Source organism: Hemiscyllium ocellatum, chromosome 14, assembly GCF_020745735.1.
Source record: "Hemiscyllium ocellatum isolate sHemOce1 chromosome 14, sHemOce1.pat.X.cur, whole genome shotgun sequence".
Classification (NCBI taxonomy): domain Eukaryota; kingdom Metazoa; phylum Chordata; class Chondrichthyes; order Orectolobiformes; family Hemiscylliidae; genus Hemiscyllium; species Hemiscyllium ocellatum.
The window spans coordinates 24,526,648-24,546,930 of record NC_083414.1 but is presented as its reverse complement, the minus strand read 5'-3'; the positions used below and the strand labels follow the sequence as shown (position 1 = coordinate 24,546,930).

The 20,283-nt window shown below is 41.9% G+C and overlaps 1 protein-coding gene across 1 annotated transcript in view; it reads left to right on the top strand.

The window, feature by feature from the left end:
• The first annotated feature begins 2,576 nt into the window (after positions 1 to 2,576).
• Positions 2,577 to 20,283, top strand: part of LOC132822108 (protein shisa-5-like) — a 49,405-nt gene continuing 31,698 nt past the window's right edge. Inside the window, exon 1 of the mRNA XM_060835143.1 lies at positions 2,577 to 2,823. Coding sequence (XP_060691126.1) covers positions 2,760 to 2,823 — 64 coding nt within the window. The 5' untranslated portion in view covers positions 2,577 to 2,759. The remainder of the gene's footprint in view (positions 2,824 to 20,283) is intronic.

Below are 20,283 nucleotides of genomic sequence, written 5' to 3'. Positions count from 1 at the left end.
ATGTTGGGGCCTAACCTGCACGACCCACTTCTGGTGAAGAATTTTTGAAAAGCTGTGAGCTAATTAATGAATCAATTATCTGAAATGTTGTTGTTGCCCACAGCCTTTTTAAATGTCAGCTGTGAAACAATTTGAGAGTTCTTTCAGTGCAGCTATGATGAAATGGCACAAGGGCAGGAGAGAGAGCCTGGCATTAAGACTATACCTGGATGTAGCAGCAGGCCCTGCTGGTGAAAAAGGCAGCATCTGTATGTTTGTTGGAAATTAGTTTATATGTTGCTTTCAGCCTGCAATTGTTTTCAAAAAAACCGAGGCATTCATGGAGGAGTTAAGCTGTGAGCTACTTCCTGTTTGACTTATTACCCAGTGCTGCATGATGTCCTGGCCGATAGTGTGATTGGGTGTGGAATGCCGCTATACTTCTCTGTGTGAGCTCCAATTCCTCAGATGGCCAGTAATTGGCCTTCTGACCTTTGACCTGGTGAGCTGAACATGACAGAGATGGTAGCAAGCATAACACTGTATGTCCATTCTGCCTTCCCGAACATGCTGCAAAACGTAAAATTCGTCCCCAGGCCTTACAAAAAAAGTGTTCAATGCAAGCAGGGTTGGACTGATAACTCATTGCAAATCCATTCAGGATGAGGCACTCTTGAATATAACTTCAAGCGAATTTTAAGCCTCTCTGCTAAAGAGTGACATAATTGATTCTGAAACTAGTGTCCTGAATCTAAGTAAAGGAAACTGCAATTGTGTGGGGTGCGAGCTGGCTATGATAAAATGAGGAATGTTATTTCAAGGGATGATGGTGAATGAGCAATTGTAAACATTTAAAGAGTATTTGGAAGAATTGTAGCAATTGTTCATTCCTGTCTGGCAGAAAAATGAAACCGGAAAAGTGATCCAACCATGGTTGACAAAAGAAATTAGAGAGAGTACCAATTCCAGAAAAGGCATAGAAATTGGTCAGAAAAGTAGCAGAGCTGAGGGGCTGTTAAGATTTCACGAAAGAAAGACAGTGGATTGATTAAGAAGCAAAAAAATAGACTACAAGAGTATGCTTGTGGGTATAAATTGGTTGCAAAGCCATAGGCATGTAAAGAGATGAGTGAAGATGAATGTACATCCCTTACAGTCAGAAACAAGGCAAACAATCAATGGGAAATAAAGAGACAGCAGACCCAATAAATACTTACTGTGGTTGCACATAATGTCCCAAAAATGTTGAGGAACACAGTCTGCTGAGACAAGGACCCAAAGGAAATCAGAACCAGTAGGAAATTGATTTGGCTGAAATGGCCTATCCCTGCTGCTATTTTCTCTGTTTCTATATCTCTACAACATAACTGATGCTTACTTACTGTCTGAAATGGACCTAACAAACCTATTAGGGCAACTAGTGATGGATAATAAATACTGGCCAGAAGTGCCCAACTTATGTGTACAATTCATCTTCTCATCTGAGCCTAGGTAGACTGACAGCAGCATGGACCTTGCAGCCGCTCCTGAGATTCAAGCTTATTTCTAGATTTATTTCTCAATTTCTTACATTTAATGAACTTTCAGAGGAAGTGGTGGATGTGGGTACAGTTACATTTAAAAGGCATTTAGATAAATAAACTGGAAGTGTTAGGAGGGAGATGGGCCAAACACAGACAGGTGGGACTAGTTTAGTTTGGGAACATAGTCAACCTGGACTGGTTGCACTGAAGGATTAATTTCTGTGCTGTATGACTCTATGACTTGAGTTATGATCCAAGCTTATGGTAGTACTGGAAAAGTCAGAGTTCATAATGAAACCTGCATTGATAGTTCGTAAGTTTAATTTTTATAGTTGATTAGTTTGTCACCTAAACATATTCAAATGAAGCTGTCAAAGTCACGGAAAGAATATGATTGATTTCATAAGAGAAAGCAAGGCAGATTAGAACGATCTTAACAAAACCAATGTCAATTTGCTTTCCAGTAAGCTTCTTTCCGTAGCTTAAATCCCAGTGAGAAGCTCATTAGCATAAAGGCCTGGAAATGTCTTTCCAGCTCTGACGGTGTAAATGTCTTTTCATTTCTGACGGCTTGAAAACTTCCACCCAAACTCACGGCTTGAAGACTTCACAACCTAAATCATCTTTTATTCTTTTATTCAAAACTGAAACCTGATCCTGAACTGAATTCAAACCACCTCGCTGCCTCTGGTCTGTTTTCTCTATCTGTCATAAAAGTTCAACTTTGTAAACATTTCATCAAGTAAAATCACAGTGTCCCACTAGACACTCATGTACTTTCTTGGAAATTATGGATTTGGTTCACTGTTCCAATCAAATTTCTGACCTCACAAGAGAAAACAAAGATTCAGAATTGAAATTGCATCCACACATCTATTTTATCTCTTCAAAATCTAAATTCCCGAAGATATAACAATATACATCTTTATCACAATCTAAATGACACTTGGTGAAACTCTCCAGCAGAGGGTAGAAAACCTATTTCATGATTCCCATTATCGTTACCTAGCATTAGAGGGCAGTACAGTAAGCTTTAAATATAATTTAAGATTCCAAATTGTCAACCTACCAATCTATAATTCAAAGCGCACACTGTTCAAAGTTACTTCCTCTATCTCACCATTTGGGAAGACTGCAAGGACACGTTTTCATTGTGATCTCAACCACGTGCTTTACGAAGAATAAGGAGTGTGATTTGGTCGGTTGTTTTGGAACTAAACACTTTAAATCGTGAAAAAGAAAATCTCCTGTATCGTGATGGAGAAAGTGGGCTTGCACATTGCTTGTTTGTTGATGGTTTACATGACAGTTTTGCCTTCTGGTAAGTTCAGAAAAAAGATTTGATATACATTCTTATATGTTTACTCTTAAGTGATTGTAGCATTTATGAAGAAGAAAATTAACACAAATGTTGGAATGTTAAATAAAATCAGAAAATATACAACAAAGTGAAAAATGTGTTAAAGCCTTGGGTTTTAAATCATTGTAAAAATTACGGTATTTCGTGTGCAAACTCCACTAAATCGATGTTAAGAGTTAATGCAGCAGTTAGCAATCTTTTGTACAAGTTCAGCACAAGCATGTGAGAAACGGAATTGACCTTTTTTCCCATAATTTTCTTTAAAAAATGCTGTAACTGGGATTAAAATTGGATGTTATCAAATAACTTCACACAACTCCAGTTTCTGGATTAATGTGTAAATTTTGTATTTGTTGTCAAAAATGTACAAATGTTTTGCAAAGAATGTTATTTCACATTTTCTGTGGTAATTGTATTTTAAATTGAGTTTAAAGTTTTTGGAAGCAATTTGTATTGGCTCTTGATCAAAATCCATTTTCCTTTTCAACTGTTGACTCTTTTTGATGTGTTTGCAGTTTGTACAATATTCAGTTAGCTTTAACCCTACATGGTTTATGCAAAGACACCTAATGTGCATTGCATGAGTCAAACACAAAATGATTTTGTCAAGTTATCAGGCCTGTACATGTTACAATAAACTAATTTGCATTCTCTGTAAATGGTTAAAAATTAAGTTACAAGACTATTTGAAATTGATAGCTCAAATTATGAATGTAATTGGTAATTTTTAAATAGCAAGTCTTACTTTGAATTAAATTTTAATGTATTGACTATTAATTAGAATATGACTTAATGAGATCAAACATTTATTAATGTTCTACTGCTGTTGAATTAAATTTAAGTTTGAAATCTGGCATTTATGAATACCATTAAATTTAGTAGAACTTATGCACTATTGCTAAAAATTGGCTCCATTTTTAGGGAACACAGACTCCTTAATCCACAGAAGGGCAGGCACGAAAGCAGACAGTTCTTCTGAATAGCAGTGTCCTATAATCCAAATCGGGTAAACACAATCAAATGCAATAGCCCAGATCTTCCAGTCTCCAGGCACAGCGGGGACCCTGTGCAGCCTGACAGACTGCCCTGAAAGTTGGAACTTCTGGTGGGCAGTTACCCTAGAGGTCTTTGCTGAAAGGTGGTCTTTCCCTGAGGCGAATACTGCCATAGAATAATAGAATCCCTACAGTGCAGAAAGAGGCCATTCAGCCTATCAAGACCACACTGACCCTCTGAAGAGCATCTCAACCAGACCCCTCACCTATCCCTGGAACCTGACATTTACCATGGTAAATCCACTTAAACTGCATATGGACAATTGAGCATGGCGAATCCACATATTCTGCACATTTTGTGGCTGACAGGATGAGGGAGTCCAGAGTCAGTAAACATGGGATTAAGGGTCAAGGATTTGAAGTGGGGTTTGGGTAGAGAGATGAGGAAAATCAGGGATGATGACCAGTGAGCCCGGAATTTGGGAACTGTAGAAGATTAGAAACAGGAATTGACAACTAGTGTTGGATCTAGAGAAAAATTCATGTTGCTTCAAGTTCCATTTTTTTTTGTTCCTGAGTACTGTATTGTAGAATTCTCTCAGTGCACTGCTGGATGAGTTGGGGGGCAGCAGGTTGGTTCAGTGGTTAGCACTGCTGCCTCACAGTGCAAGGGACACAGATTTGATTCCAGCCTTGGGTGACTGTCTGTGTGGAGTTTGCACATTCTCCCCATGTCTGCATGGGTTTCCTCCGGGTGTTCCAGTTTCCTCCCACAGTCCAAAGATGTGGTGATTGGATGAACTGGCCATGCTAAATTGCCTGCAGTGTTCAGGAATGTGTTGTCTAGGTGCGTTTGTCAGGAGAAATGTAGGGGAATGGGTCTGGGGGGATATATATTGGAGGAATGGTGTGGATTTGTTGTGCCAATTGGCCTGTTTCCACACTGTAAGGATTCTATGAAGTTTGATAATTCCATATGCTCTTTTCTTAAAATAAAACCATCAACTGTCCTTGAAAATATCGATATTTAAATTTAGTCTATTGAGACAAGCCCCTCATTATAAGCTCCTAGTTTACGATATTTCTTTTTTCTTTCAAAAATATACTTTATTCATAAAAATATCATTATTTATACATCATCACAAATGCAGATCGGTTTTGCACAGGAGCACATCAACAAAACAAAAAAGATTGGAGTGTGACTCGATCCAGACAAACCAAGAGCATCTCTTATTTGAACGAGACCATATTTACATGCATTTGAGGCACGAGGATGGTCCGGTAATTGAACAGATCCCCATTTAACTTCAGCAAGAAGACTGCAGTCAATGATCTTTTCCCTCTGCAATTTGGCAGCAGCTGCTTCGAGTTTAGTGCATCCCTCAGCACGTAGTCGTGGACCTTAGAGTGTGTCATTGGTTGGGGTCAACTCTTTGTTTTGAAGGACCACCATGTGTTGGGCAGACCGAAGAGCATCTCTCACCAAGTTAATGCTCTCCAGCTGCAGTTGATGTTTGTCCCCCTGTGCATTCAGGGAAACAGACCATGGGGCACAGAGCCCCACCTCACGGTGCTGCTCAGGACGAATCTCGACAAAAGCCATTGCATTTCTCTCTAGACTTCCTTTGCAGAGGCACATTTCTAGAAGGAGCTGTCTGACAGTCTCAACGCCCCGCAGAAGCTTTGGGGGAACAAGCTAAATCAGATTATCCACAATTTCTGCTTTCATTTCAACTCCTAACTACTTTCCATCACTCACCCACTTTTTAATGATGATTGCCTATTCTCAATTCTCATAAACTATCTGCCTGCATCCTCATCTTAGTGCCTCTGATCCTAAAACTGCATGAAGGGTCACCATCAGAATCCATTACTCCATTGTCCTCTGTGCTTTAGAAATCACACCAGTCTGTCTGTGTCCAAAAGATTGCAGCATTAAAAGGACAGAGGCCTCGAGCAGATGCGTAAGTATTTAAAATGTTCTCTGTTTGAATGTGGAGTCAGCAACACAGGAATGTTCATCATTACCCCACATTTAAACTGTGGGGTACCACAGCCCTGCCTTTCATTGCAGCTATGACATTTCCAGTGCTCCATCTCCCCGCCCCCTCTCCATTCATAACCACCACTCTTCCTGATCTCCATCACTCACTACGCTTCCTGTTCACTATCCACATCAAATCCCATTTCCCTTTTCTTCCCATCTGTAACCTTCTGTGACACTTTAAGAAATCTCCTTAAATGACCATTACTTTTACTCAGGAGAAAGTGAGGACTGCAAATGCTGGAGATCAGAGTTGAGAGTGTGGTGCTGAAAAAGCACAACAGGTCAGGCAGCATCTGAGGAGCAGGAGAATCAATGTTTCGGGCATAAGCCCTTCATCATGATTCTGGCTGATGAAGGGCTTATGCCTAAAATGGCTATTCTCTTGCTCCTCAGATGCTGCCTGACCTGCTGTACTTTTCCAGCACCACACTCATTACTTTTACTCAGGCTCCCCTTTTGTCCAATCATTGGTCGCTACCTCTTTGACCAGGATTTTGGTCACATCTAAAACCTATATTTCTTTCTTTGGCTCAATGTCCCTTTGCGTTCTCACTGTCCTGCAGATATCAGCCAGTGAAAACAAGCTCAGGCTCGCACAGAGAGACCTTCCTTGAAGCTTGACATAACAGACGGTCAATTTTTGGCTAGGCAAAAGTGAGGACTGCAGATACTGGAAAGCAGAGTTGAGATCAGAGTGGTGCTGGAAAAGCACAGCAGGTCAGGCAGCATCCGAGAGCAGGAAAATCAACGTCTCGGGCAAAAGCCCTTCATCAGTCAATTTTTGGTAAAGTTCAGCCTCTAGCTTCAGTGCACACATTGATAATGAGATCTGAGGGATATTGACTGATTGAAAGTGCTGCCTTTGTTATTTGCACATTAACTGCCTACATTTCCTATGTTGCTATTTCTATTTCTCCTGGTCAACATCTATACCTCATCCTGCATTAAATAATCTTGATGCTGCCAGTTAGTTATACAGCACAGAAATAACTTGCTAAACTCATCTAGTCTCATTTGCCAGCATTGTCCTATGTCCCTCCAAACCCTTCCTATTCATGTACCCATCCAGGCGCCTTTTAAATGTTGTAATTACACCCACCTCCATCACTTTCTCGGCCAACTCGTTCCCTACCCGACCATCCTTTGCATGAAAGAGTTGTCTGTTAGGTTCCTTTTAAATCTTTACCCTTCCACCTTAGACCTATGCCCTCTAGTTGTGCACTCCCCTACCCTGGGAAAAAAGACCTTGACAATTCACCTCTTCCATGCCCCTCATGATTTTATAACCCTCTATAATATCACCCCATAGCCTCCGATGCTCCAGGGAAAAAAATCCCATCTTATTTAGCCTCTTCCCTATAACTTAAACTCTCCAATCCTGACAACATCCTTGTAACCCTTTCTGCACCCTTTCAAATGCCTTCACTGCCTTCTCTACCTGCAACTCCACTTTTGGAGAATTTTGCCCCTGCACCCCTAGGTACTCCTTGTTTAGCAACACTCCCCAGGCCTACCATTAACTGTATAAGTACTGGCCAGGTTATCAAAATTCAGCTCCTCACATTTATCCAAATTAAACTGCATCCACTCCTTGATCCATTAGCCCATCTGATCAAGGTCCCTTCTCTGGGCTATCGTTCTTCACTGTCTAGTATGCCACCAATCGTGGTGTCATCTGTAAACTTACTAACTATACCACCTGCATTCATATTTAAATCATTTATATAAATGACAAAAAGTAGTGGACCCAGCACCGATCCTTGTGGTAGACCGCTGGTCACAGGCCTGCCAGTTTGAAAAACAACCCTCTACCACCATCCTCTGTCTCCTACCTTCAAGCCAATTTTGTATTCAATTGACTAGCTCCCCCTAGATTCCATGTAATTTAACCTTGCTGACCAGTCTATTTTCTTCTGTCTCACTTTCTCACTCCCCTGTAAGGGACCTGAGAACTTGTTTTTTGTGTCTTAAAGGGGATTGCTACATTTTTGTTTTTGTTGTTTATATCCTAACTCACTGCCCAGTTCATCCATTATGTGCCTGTACTTACTTATGCACATTAATTGGAAAAGCGCAGCAGGTCAGGCAGCATCCAAGGAACAGGAAATTCGACGTTTCGGGCATAAGCCTGATTCCTGATGAAGGGCTTATGCCCGAAACGTCGAATTTCCTGTTCCTTGGATGCTGCCTGACCTGCTGCGCTTTTCCAGCAACACATTTTCAGCTCTGATACTCCAGCATCTGCAGACCTCACTTTCTCCTCTATGCACATTAATTCCCAGTCACACCAGCTTATAATTCTCACTTGTATTCAACTCTCTCCATTGCATTGCATTTCCCAATCTCTGTAACCTCAGCCTTGCCTGCAAATCTCTGAAGTATCTGCAGTTCTCCACTTCTGGCCTTTTGTGCTACTGCCTTCTTTTGTTATCACTGGTGACAGTGACCGCAGCTACCTAAGCCCTAAGGTCTGGAATTGCCACATCTCTTCCTCTTCACCCCTCATTCCCCATTTAAAGAACATGGACTGCAGTGGTTCAAGAAGGCAGCTCACCATCACATTCCCAAGGGCAACTAGCATGGTCAATAAATGCTGGCCAGCCAGTGATGCCAACATCCCACAAGTGAATAAAAAATATATTCTTTTTGCAGAATCATAGATTAGTGCAGCACAGAAGACCACCTTTATCCTATCCAGGCTGTTTCTTTAAGCCTTGATTAAGTCTTGGCTTGTGTTCTGACATCCCCATTTTTGGTTTGTTATCATTTTTGTTTGTGTGATTATGCTCCAATTAAATGCTTTGGGACATTTTACAGTATAGAAGTTGGTATATGAGTGTAAATGATTGCTTGCTGCTACTGTTGACTTTACTTCACACCATTTTAGCTGACATGAAATCCAAAAGTATTCACATTAGTGTTTGTTAAATACTGTCACCGCTCTGTTATGTGTACCAGAGTAAGACAGAAGAATTAGCAGTATCAAGATGGTTTGGTGTGAGGTGAAGAATAGATGTTGACCAGGAGAAATAGAATTAGCAATGTTGGAAATGTGGCAGCTAATTTGTACACACGCTTCTAATCAGTTCATTTTCCTCAGACCACATCATCAATGTTCTGCACTGAAATGAGAGGCTGAACTTTACTAGAAATGACCTGCTGAGCTTTTCCAGCAACACATTTTTCAGCTCTGATCTCCAGCATCTGCAGTCCTCACTTTCTCCTAGAAATCAACTGTCCATTTTGGCGGGGTTCGAGGAAGGTTGCACTCCATAAACCCAAGCTTGTTTTCACAGCCTATTATCCACAGCTTGCCTCATTTGCTATGCACTAGGCCTGTAAAGGTTTGCATGATCTTCCACTCAGTGATAGGTGAAGTACCCAACACTGCTGAGACCCCCAGGGTTCCTCATAGTGGCATCATTTCCCAATCCCAGGCGTGCACCAGATGAGGTGTTTGCAGCCAGGAGTTGCCCTTCACGATGCCTGTAGTGGGAGTGGAATGAAAAAAATACATACTTCACACATAAGTCGCATGGCTGATACCTAATTGGAAATATAAGGGCACATTCCTAAACCTAGTGATAATTAAGAAGTAAGCTACACAAGTTTTAGTATCATCCCACCCAGAGGAGGAGCGAGGAAAATAAGCTGAATCAAAAGTTATATTTGTTTCTGGAAGCAGGTGGGGGCTGCTGGCCTTTTGAACATGCGTGCAATGAGTGATCACTACACCTCACTCCTAACTATTGGAACCAGGTACCAATTAAGTCCTGTCTCACTTGATGCTGCACATCTCCGTGACACAAACGGTGATATTCCTCCTGCACAATATCATCAGCTTCCTCTTCAGAAGAAGAATAGAATCCTTCCTGTCCAACAAGGCCACACCGACTCTCCAAAGAGTAACCTACCCAGACTCATTCCCCTACCACTCTACATTTACCCCTGACTAAGGTCCTAATCTACATATCCCTGGACACTAATGGGACAATTTAGCATGACCAATTCACCCAACTTGCATATCTTTGGATTGTGGGCAGAAACCAAGTCATCCAGAGGAAACACACGCAGACATGGGGAGAATGTGCAAACTCCACACAGACAGTTAACCAAGGCTGCCCTCTTTCTCAGCTCTTCAAAGTCCATCATGTTTCCCCCTTTGCCAGTTGTGCAGTGAGCAGTGTGCTAGGATAATGTGGCAGTATCCCAACATCCTTGAGTAATACAGCATGGGAGCAGACCCTTCAGTCCAAGCAGTCCATGCAGAACATAATCCCAAACTAAACTAGTCCCATCTGCCTGATCCTGGCCCATAACCGTCTAAGCCTTTCTTATTCATGCACTTATTCAAATATCTTTTCAAGGTTTTAATTGTACCCACATCCACCATTTCCTCAGGATGTTCATTTGACATGCAAACTACCCTCTGTGTAAAACATTTGCCTCTCATGTCTCTTTTAAATCTCTCTACTCTCACCTTTAAGAAAAGGCTCCCTTGTCTTGAAATCCCCCATCTTAGGGAAAAGACAACTACCATTAACTCTATCTATACACCTCGTTATTTTATAAACTTCTATAAGGTCGCTTCTTAACCACCATACTCCAATGAAAACGTTCCAGCCTTTCCTTAAAACTCAAACCATCCATACCCGGCAACATCCTGGTAAATCTCTTCTGAACCTCTCTAGCTTAATAATTTCCTTCCTATAACATGGAGACCAGAACTGGACAATACTCCAGAAGAGGCCTTACCAATGTCCTTTACAACCTCAACATGACTTCCCAACTCTGATATTGAAAAGACTGAGCAATGAAGTCACGTGTGCCACATGCCTCTTTAACCACTCTAACTATACACAAGGCAGACTTTAAAGCATTATGCGCCTACACCACTAGGTCCCTCTGTTCTACAATATGACCCAAGGCCTGACTGCTAATTGTATAAGCCTTACCCTTGTTTTTGTTGTACCAAAATGTAATATCTCACATTTATCCAGATTGTACTGAATTTGCTATTTTTCAGCCTATTGACCCATTTGATCAAGATTGATTTGTAATCTTCGAGTCATAGAGTTATACAGCATGTTTAATTCTATGCCTTCGCTGTCTACTATGCCATCAATTTTGGTATCATTTGCAAACTTACTAACCATGCCTTCAATATTGTCAATGACAAACAAAAGATGACCCACAACTGATCCTTGTGGAACACTGCTGGCCACAGGTCTCCAGTCCAAAATCAATCCTCCACTACCACTCTCTGTTTCCTGCAATTAAGCCAATACATATCCAATTGGCAAACTCACCCTGAATCTCATGTGACTGCACTTTGCTAATTAGTCTATCACGTGGAATCTTGTCAAAGGTTTTACTAAAATTCAAATAATCAACATCTACTGCTCTGCCATCATCAATCATTTTGGTAACTTCCTCAAAAAACTCAATCAAGTTTGAGAGATACAATTTTCCTCACACAAAACCATGTTGACGATGCCTAATCAATTTTTGCCTCTCTAAATGTCAATAAATTCTATCTTTTATAATGACCTTCAACAATTTACTGACAAACAAAGTCAGAGTCACAGGTTTTGTAGTTTCCCAGTTTCTCCTTCCAATCTTTCTTAAACAAAGGTACAACATTAGCAGCTCTCTGGTCATCAATTACCTCAAACGTAGTTATAGATGATGCAAATATTTCTGTAAGGTGTCTCGTAATTACCTACCTTACTTCCCACAGAATTCTGGGAAACATTAGATCAGTTTCTGGAGATTTGTCCACCTTTATATTCTGTATGACCTCCTGAACTTCCTTTCCTATAATGCAAACGATTTTTAAAATATCAAAGTTTATTTCTCTGCATTCTCTAGACTTCACTTCTTTCTCTTCAGTAAAACCTGACATGAAATATTCATTTAGTATCTCTCCCATCTCCTGGGGTTCAAATAAGATGACACCCATGGTCTTTATGAGGCCTAACCCTCTCTCTAGTTACCCTCTTGCTATTAGTGTACTTGTAAAATCTCTGGATTATCCTTAACTTTACCTGCTAATGCTATCTCATATCCCCTCTTTACCTTCCTGATTTCTTTCTGAAGAATGCCCCTACACTCTTAATCAATACAAAGAGATTAGGTTGAACCAAGTTGTCTCCATCTAAAATAACATTCTCTCTTATTCCTGATTAGAACCTCAATATCTTTATTCATCCATTGTTTCTTAATCTTACTATTCTTACCCTTCATTCTAACAGGAACATAATGCCTTTGAAAAGATTTTAAGGGGGTTTGACAGGGTAGATGTTAAGAAGATATTTTCACTTACAGGACAATCCTGGACAAGGGGACATGGTTACACAATGAGGGGACACTCATTAAAGTGAAATGAAGGACATTCATCTCCCACAGGCTCATGAGTGTCTGGAGTTCTCTACCCCAGGGACTTGTGGAGGCTAGATCACTGAAAATATTAATGAGGAGGTAGACAGATTTCTGAAATAATGAGGAATTTAGGACTCTGAAAAGTTGCCCTTGAAGACCCCAAATCACTCAGAAATCGAACCTGAGTGTTTTGACAGAATCAAAGATCTCAGCACCCACACTGTGCCTGGTCACAGCCATTTTCTATTTCCATTGTGCATTTATGATTCAAATGAGGATATCACATCACACAGGTTGTGGTTGACACAGTGAGTCACAGGCTCAGCCTGGTAATCAAGTGGAAGCTTCTATGTACCATTCTTCATAATATTTCCTGTCAAGACCATCTGTACTGAACGTCACATGTTTCCACAGGCATCTTTGAATGACAACTTCATTTCCCAATAATACTCACCTTATCCCAGTCCTATAGCTAACCATCGTGCTATACTGTCTGCCCCACTCAAATCTGGGATGATTGTGACCATCAACGTGTAGTCCCCATCCTCTCCAACAACTCCACACTAACCCATGTCCTTCTGTTATACTACTGGTATGGAGTCACTGGACTTGAAACTTCAACTCTGCTTTCTACCTACAGATGATGCCAGAGCAGCTGAGTTTCTCCTGCAATTTCTGTTCTTCTTTCAGATCCCCTGCATCTGCAGTTCTTTGAGTTATCCTCCTATTTACAAATATCTTGACCGCTTTTTTCACAATGATTGTCCTCTCTGCATCACAGCAGGCTGCTACAATTCTACAGCAGTCTTCCCTATCTTTCCCACTACAACAATGGCCCCTGATAACCCCATCTAGGACTGACCATGGCCCATGCTTCTATCTGACTTGGAACAACAGCCCTGATGAGTTGGCAATCTGCCCCGACCGGTCTCTCTACAGTACCTGACTGATGTACCACTAATCCCAGGACTGAACGTATCCCACTTCCTGGACTGTCTATGTCCAAGCCCCGGACTGACATCCATGCTGCATTTCTCAAACTGTGCATGACCCCTTTCTTGAAAGTTTTTACTTTTTATTTTGACGAAGGAGTACTCTCCTTAGACTGAGACAAAACCATTTAGTTGAAGCATATGTTTTCTGCATAAGCTGCTGGTGAAACGGTTCAATTATTTTATCGGATTAGCCCAAGACTGTATTGCAGCATGTCCACCTCTTTGGCTGATCATTGACATCTATGTAACCAAATGGGTTTCTAAACTCCCAGTAACTCAAAACAGTTACGTAGCTTTCTCCCCACAGATGCTGCCAGATCTTCTGAGTTTCTCCAGCAATTTCTGTTGTTGTTTTAGATCTCAAGCATCTGCAGTTCTTTGTTTTGGTTTCAGCTTTGAGACATCTTGGGCAGCAAGCTTACCAGAGCAAGTCTAAAAAATTGAGCTGTAACCATGCCTCCCTGTCATTGCTCACATAATACAAAGTATTAATTAAATGCAAATGTATGCATTGTTCCTTATGTGATGAATGCTAATAATATGTTCTTGGAAACCTGGCTTCTAAAGTGATCAGAGCTGTAAACTGTTTTAAATTGCGTTTTGATTTCTATATTGTAGGTGTTAAGGAGGCAAGAATACAGTAATAGTTTCATGTTTTGAATCCTGTGTCTGATGACAGGCTGTCTGAAGTTTGTTTTTCATGCTTCTAAATAAGGTCTTGTGGTGAATGGTTCAGTACCTCAGTAAGAACACTGCTATTGCCTAACAACGAAGTGTCAAAGTTTATAGGGAGGTTGAGTTTGTTTTGGAAGGAAGTGTGATGCCTGTTTCTTTCAAGGAGAACCAAGTTATTCAAACAGAAATGATGTGGAGGTGCCAGTGTTACACTAGGCTGGACAAGGTCAGAAGTCACACGACGACACTAGATTACACTCCAACAGGTTTATTTGAAATCACAAACTTTCTGAGCGCTGCCCTTCTTCAGGTGAAGTGAAGGGAAGCAGACTGGCACAGAATTTATAGGCACAAAGATCTAAAGATCGTACAAATGGCCGATGACCATATTCGGAGAGAAAGGCAGCAGACCAGTTTATCAGCTCCAAGGCAGTCAGAATAGAACAAAATAAGTCCTGAGTGGCCTCTTGTCAGTTAGAGAAAAACTCCAGGAACAGAAGGTTGTGGAAGAGGAATATAAAGAATACATGTTAAGAGACATGTGAGCAGAGTTAGAGTACATTTCAGGATAGATAAATTAACTGAAGAATTATCATTAAGAGACTACAGAAAATTGGTGAAAAGAAAAGTTACAGACTTGCCAACTGACAAAGGAACTTTAAAGTGGAGGTGCAGCAATTTATCACTGAGGTTTGAGTATCTGTGAGGTTGCTATTGACAGATGAATCTTTATTTCTGATACTTGTAATAATACTATTTCAGCTAGTTCCTATACCATAATATTTGTTTTGTTTCCATTCTTGTACAATAAAAGTTTATGCTTTTGGATTAAATGTGCATAGAAAGCCTCTGTGAATATGTTCAGCAATAGATCACCTCATTGAACAAATTGCAAAATAAAAATTATGGTCTGTTAAGTTTGGTTGCACTCTGGGTTCTGACTTGTCCAATATTACCATCTGCTGGGGTCATAATACTATGATTAACTACCAACTCTAAATGTAAGTCTGCCATGGGGAGCTGAGGTGATGGGAAGGGACAAAGTCAAACAAAATGTCTGACCTCTCCACCTTACAAACAAAAATTACCAACAGAAATAAAGAGTATCACATCAAACATGGATTAATATGGCATCTCATGATGGCCATTAAAATACAGTTGATTTTCGGGGAAAAATCCATTCAGTTGACTAATGCCCTTTAGGGAAAGAAATCTGCTACCAATATCTGATCCAGAGCCCAGAAATATGGTTAACTCTTCATCTGAAATTGTCTAGTAATTGCAGTAAAAGCTACAAGAAGAATTCAAACAGAACAGACCACCTAGCTTGGCCTAGGCACCAGAAACAGCAATGGCACAAGCAGCCTTTCAACTCTGCAAAGCCCTAACCTTTAGGGTTAGTGCTAAAATCACACTGCAAATTCTGAAAGAGCTGACCTACAGCCTGGTCATGCAACAGCCTGGCATAATCATATTTTAGAGACAATGTCCCAGACAGCACCATCACCATCCCTTGATATGTCCTATCTCACCAGCAGGGCAGATCCAGCAGAGGTGGTGACACTGTGGTATATATTCTGGATTAGGGGTGCTGGAAGAGCACAGCAGTTCAGGCAGCATCCAAGGAGCAGCGAAATAGACGTTTTGGGCAAAAATCCTTCATTAGGACTAAGCTTTTGCCCAAAATATCGATTTCGCTGCTCTTTGGATGCTGCCTGAACTGCTGTGTTCTTCCATCACCACTAATCCAGAATCTGGTTTCCAGCATCTGCAGTCATTGTTTTTACCACTGTAGTATATAGTTCGGAGGGAGTTGTTCTGGAAGTCCTCAACATTGGCTCTGGATCACATGAAGTCTCATGGCAACAGGTCAAAAAAAGGGAAAGGAAGTATTCAGCTGAATACCACATACCATCTTCCCTCAGCTGATGAATCAGTAGTTCTTCATGTTGAACAACACTTGGAGAAAGTAAAAACCAGAAGAAATGTGGATGCTGTAAATCAGAAACAAAAGTGGAAATTGCTGGAAAAGCTCAGCAGGTCCATCAGCATCTGTGGAGAGAAATCAGAGTTAACACTTCAGGTGGAGTGACCCTTCCTCAGAACTGAGGTCTTCTTGGAGGAAGTATTAAGGTTAGCAAGGGTTCAGCATGTACCTTGAGTGGGGAATTTCATTGTCTACAATCAGTGTGGCTTGGCAGCGTAACAATGATCAAGTTGGTTGGCTTCTAGAGGATAGAGCTGCTGGATTGTGTCTGCAACAGGCGGTGAGGAAATCAATGAACAGGAAAATGTATTAGACTACATCTTCACCAGCTGTCTGCCCTGTCCACGACAGTATTGGAAAATGTGACCACTGCACAGTCCGCATAGAGCTAAAATCCTACCTTCACTTTGGCTACCACTGTCCATAATGGAAAGATTTTGAACAGATCTAGAACCTCAAGACTAGGCATCATGAGGTGCTACAGGCCATCTGCAACAGTAGCAGATTATGTTGCAACACAACCTGCAACCTCATTGCCCAACATACCCTCCACTCTACATTACATCAAGCCAGGGGACCAACTTCAGTTCAATGGTGAGTGCAGGCTTTATTTCAAAGGGAATGTGGTATAAAAAATAGGATTGTAAAACCATAACTCGTTCTTGTGTTCTGTTGTAAGCTGGATCTCAAACAATGACAAAACAGGTTACCGGAAAGAAATAGAGTGCTTGGTGACGTGGTGTAAGATAACAATCTCTCCCTCAACGTCAGCAAAATGAAGGAGCTGGGGTCACAGGAAGCAAGTGGCATCACGCCCCTGTCTCATCAGTGATGCTAAGCTGGAGATGGTCTAGGTCGTCAGGTTCCTAGAAGTGATGATCACCAACAATCTGTCCTGCTCCACACACATTGTTGCTATGGTAAAGAAAGCACAACACCTCTACTTCCTCAGGATACTATGGCAATTCGGCATGTCCATAAAGATTCTTACCAATTTTTACAGAAGTAGCATAGAAAGCATTCTATCCAGATGCATTACAGCCTGGCATGTCAACTGCTCTGCCTAGGACCGTAAGAAGAGAGTTGTGAACTCAGCCCAGTCCATTACGCGAGCCAACCTTCCATCCATTGACTCCATCTATACCCATTGCCTCAAGAAGGTAGCCAACATCATCAAAGGCCCCTCCCAGTCTGATTTTAATCTCTTACCAACTTCTGTCAGACAGAAGATACAAACGCTTAAACACAAGTACTAACAGATTCAAGAACCGCTTCTTCCTTACTGTTATCAGACTTCTGAATGGACCTCTCAAGTTTTAAAATTTATATATTGATCTCCCTCTTTGTGCACCTTCTCTGCAGCCAAGACAGTGTATTCCTCGCTGTGTTTTATCACCCTAATGCATTTTTTATGGGATGAACTGCCTTTACTGCTCGCAAAACAAAACTTTTCACTGTACCGAAGTACAAAGAAACATAGAGTCACAGAGCTATATAGCATGAAAACAGACCCTTCAATCCAGCTCATCCATGCTGACCAGATATCCTAAACTAATCTACTCCCATATGCCAACATTTGGTCCTTATCCCCCTAAGTCCTTGCTGTTCATGTACCCATCCAGATGCTTTTTAAATGTTGTAATTGTCCCAGCCTCCAGCTCATTCCATACATGCAACGCCCCCTGCATGAAAACTTTGCTGCTTAGGTCCCTTTTAAATCTTTCCCCTCTCACCCTAAACCTATGCCCTCTAGTTTTGAACTTCCCCCTCCCAAGACCTTGGCTATTCACCTCATCCATGCCCCTCATGATTTTATAAACCTCTGTAAGTCCACCACTCAGACACTCCAGGGAAAACTACCCCAGCGAATTTGACCTTTCCCTGTAGTTCAAACCCTCCAACCCTGGCAACATCCTTGTAAATCTTTTCTGAACCCTTTCAAGTTTCACAACATTCTATAGCAGGGGTCCAGAATTGAATGCACTATTCCGATAGTGGTCTAACCAATGTCCTGTACAGTTGCAACATCTCCCAACTCCTATACTCAATACTCTGGCCAATAAAGGAAAGCATACCAAATGCCTTCTTCACTGTCCTAACTACCTGTGACTCTACTTTCAAGGAACTATGAACCTGCACTCCTAGGTCTCTCTGTTCAGCAACACTCCCCAAAATCTTATCATGAAGTGTAAAAGTCCTGCCCTGATTTGCCTTTCTGAAATGCAGCACCTCATATTTGTCTAAATTAAACTTTATCGATACTCCAAAGCCCATTGGTCCATCTGATTGAGGCCCCATTGTATTCTGAGGTTAGCATCTTAGCTGTCCACTACACTCCCAATTTTGGTATCATTTGCAAAATTACTAACCATACCTCCTACATTCACATCCAAATCATTTTCATAAATGATAAACAGCAGTGGATCCATCACCAGTCCTTGTGGCACATCACTGGTCACAGGTCTCTAATCTGAAAAGCAACCCTCCACCACCACCCTCAGTGTTCCACCTCGAGCCAGTTCTGTATCCAAATCGCTAGTTCTCCCTGTATTACATGTGATCTAACTTTCCTCATGCTAGATTAGTTAGTAATCTTGTCAAATGCCTTACCAAAGTCTATATAGATCATGTCCACCACTTTGCCCTCAATCAATCCTCTTTGTTACTTCTTCGAAAAACTCAGTCAAGTTAGTGAGACACAATTTCCCACGCACAAAGCCATGTTGACTATCTCTAATCAGCCCTTACATTTCCAAATTCATGTAAATCTTGTCCCTCAGGAACCCTTTCAACAACATGCCCATCACTGATGTCTATAATCACCGGTCTATAATTCCCTGGTTTTTCCTTACCACCTTTCTTAAATAGTGGCACCATGTTAGCCAACCTCCAGTCTTTCTGCACCACACCTGTGCCTATCAACGATGTAAATACCTAAACAAAGGGAAGCAACAATAATAACTCAAATCAAATCAAATCAAAAAGATCATGCACAGAGTACATTTTTAAAACAAATTCACTCAGAATGTGATTTGGTGACACCTGTGCTGGACTGGGATGGACAAAGTTAAAAGTCACACAATACCAGGTTATAGTCTAACAGGTTTATTTGGAAGCACGAGCTTTCGGAGCGCTGCTCCTTCATCAGTTGGTTGCCCTGATTGTAAAAGTAAGCTCGGAGGTGGCGGCAGCGGAAGAAGTGTTCGACGTCACAATATATATTAAATTCATTGATGCACGGATGGAGGGGGATAAAGGTAAGGCCTTTGCTGAGGACTGATCGTTCATCCTCAGTGAGGGGAAGGTCTGGGGGGTTGGTGAAAACTCGGCAGGGCTGGGAGCTAGAACCTGGTGTAGGCATGGAGCTGGGAGTGGGGGTGGAGCCTGTAACTGGAGTGGGTGTGGTGGTAGGGGGAATGGGGGGGTGGAGTCATGAGCAGGGGTGGGCCCAAGAGTTCCATTTCCCCGGCCCCCAATGCTTCATCTTCACCATGAACATCCAATCCCTCTATACCTCCAACCGCCATGATCAGGGCCTCCAAGCCCTCCATTTCTTCCTCTCCCGACGTCCATAATAGTACCCTTCCACTGATACTCTCATTCGTTTGGCTGAACTGGTCCTCACCCTTAATAATTTCTCCTTCGAATCCTCCCACTTCCTCCAGACCAAAGGGGTAGCCATGGGCACCTGTATGGGCCCCAGCTATGCCTGTCTCTTTGTCGGCCACATAGAACAGTCCATCTTCTGTAGTTACACCAGCACCACCCCACCTGTTTCTCCCTCCATTGATGACTGCATCTGCGCCACCTCGTGCTCCTGCGAGGAGGTTGAGCAGTTCATCAACTTCACCAACATATTCCACCCCAACCTTAAATTCACCTGGACCATCTCTGACACCTCCTTACCTTACCTGGACCTCTCCATCTCCATTAATGATGACTGATTTGACACTAACATTTTTTACAAACCCACCGACTCACACAGCTACCTGGATTACACCTCTTTCCACCCCACCTCCTGCAAAAATGCCATCCCCTATTCCCAATTCCTCCGCCTCTGCTTCCAGGAGGACCAGTTCTACCACAGAGCACACCAGGTGGTCTCCTTCTTTAGAGATTGCAATTTCCCTTCTCACGTGGTTAAAGATGCCCTCCAATGCATCTTGTCCACATCCCGCCCCTCCACCCTCAAACCCCACCCCTCCAACCGTAACAAGGACAGAACCCCCTTTGTCCTCACTTTCCACCCCACCAACTCCAAACGGACCCCACCACCAGGGCTATATTTCCTTCCCCATCCCTTTTCGCTTTCTGCAAAGACCGTTCCCTCCGTGACTACCT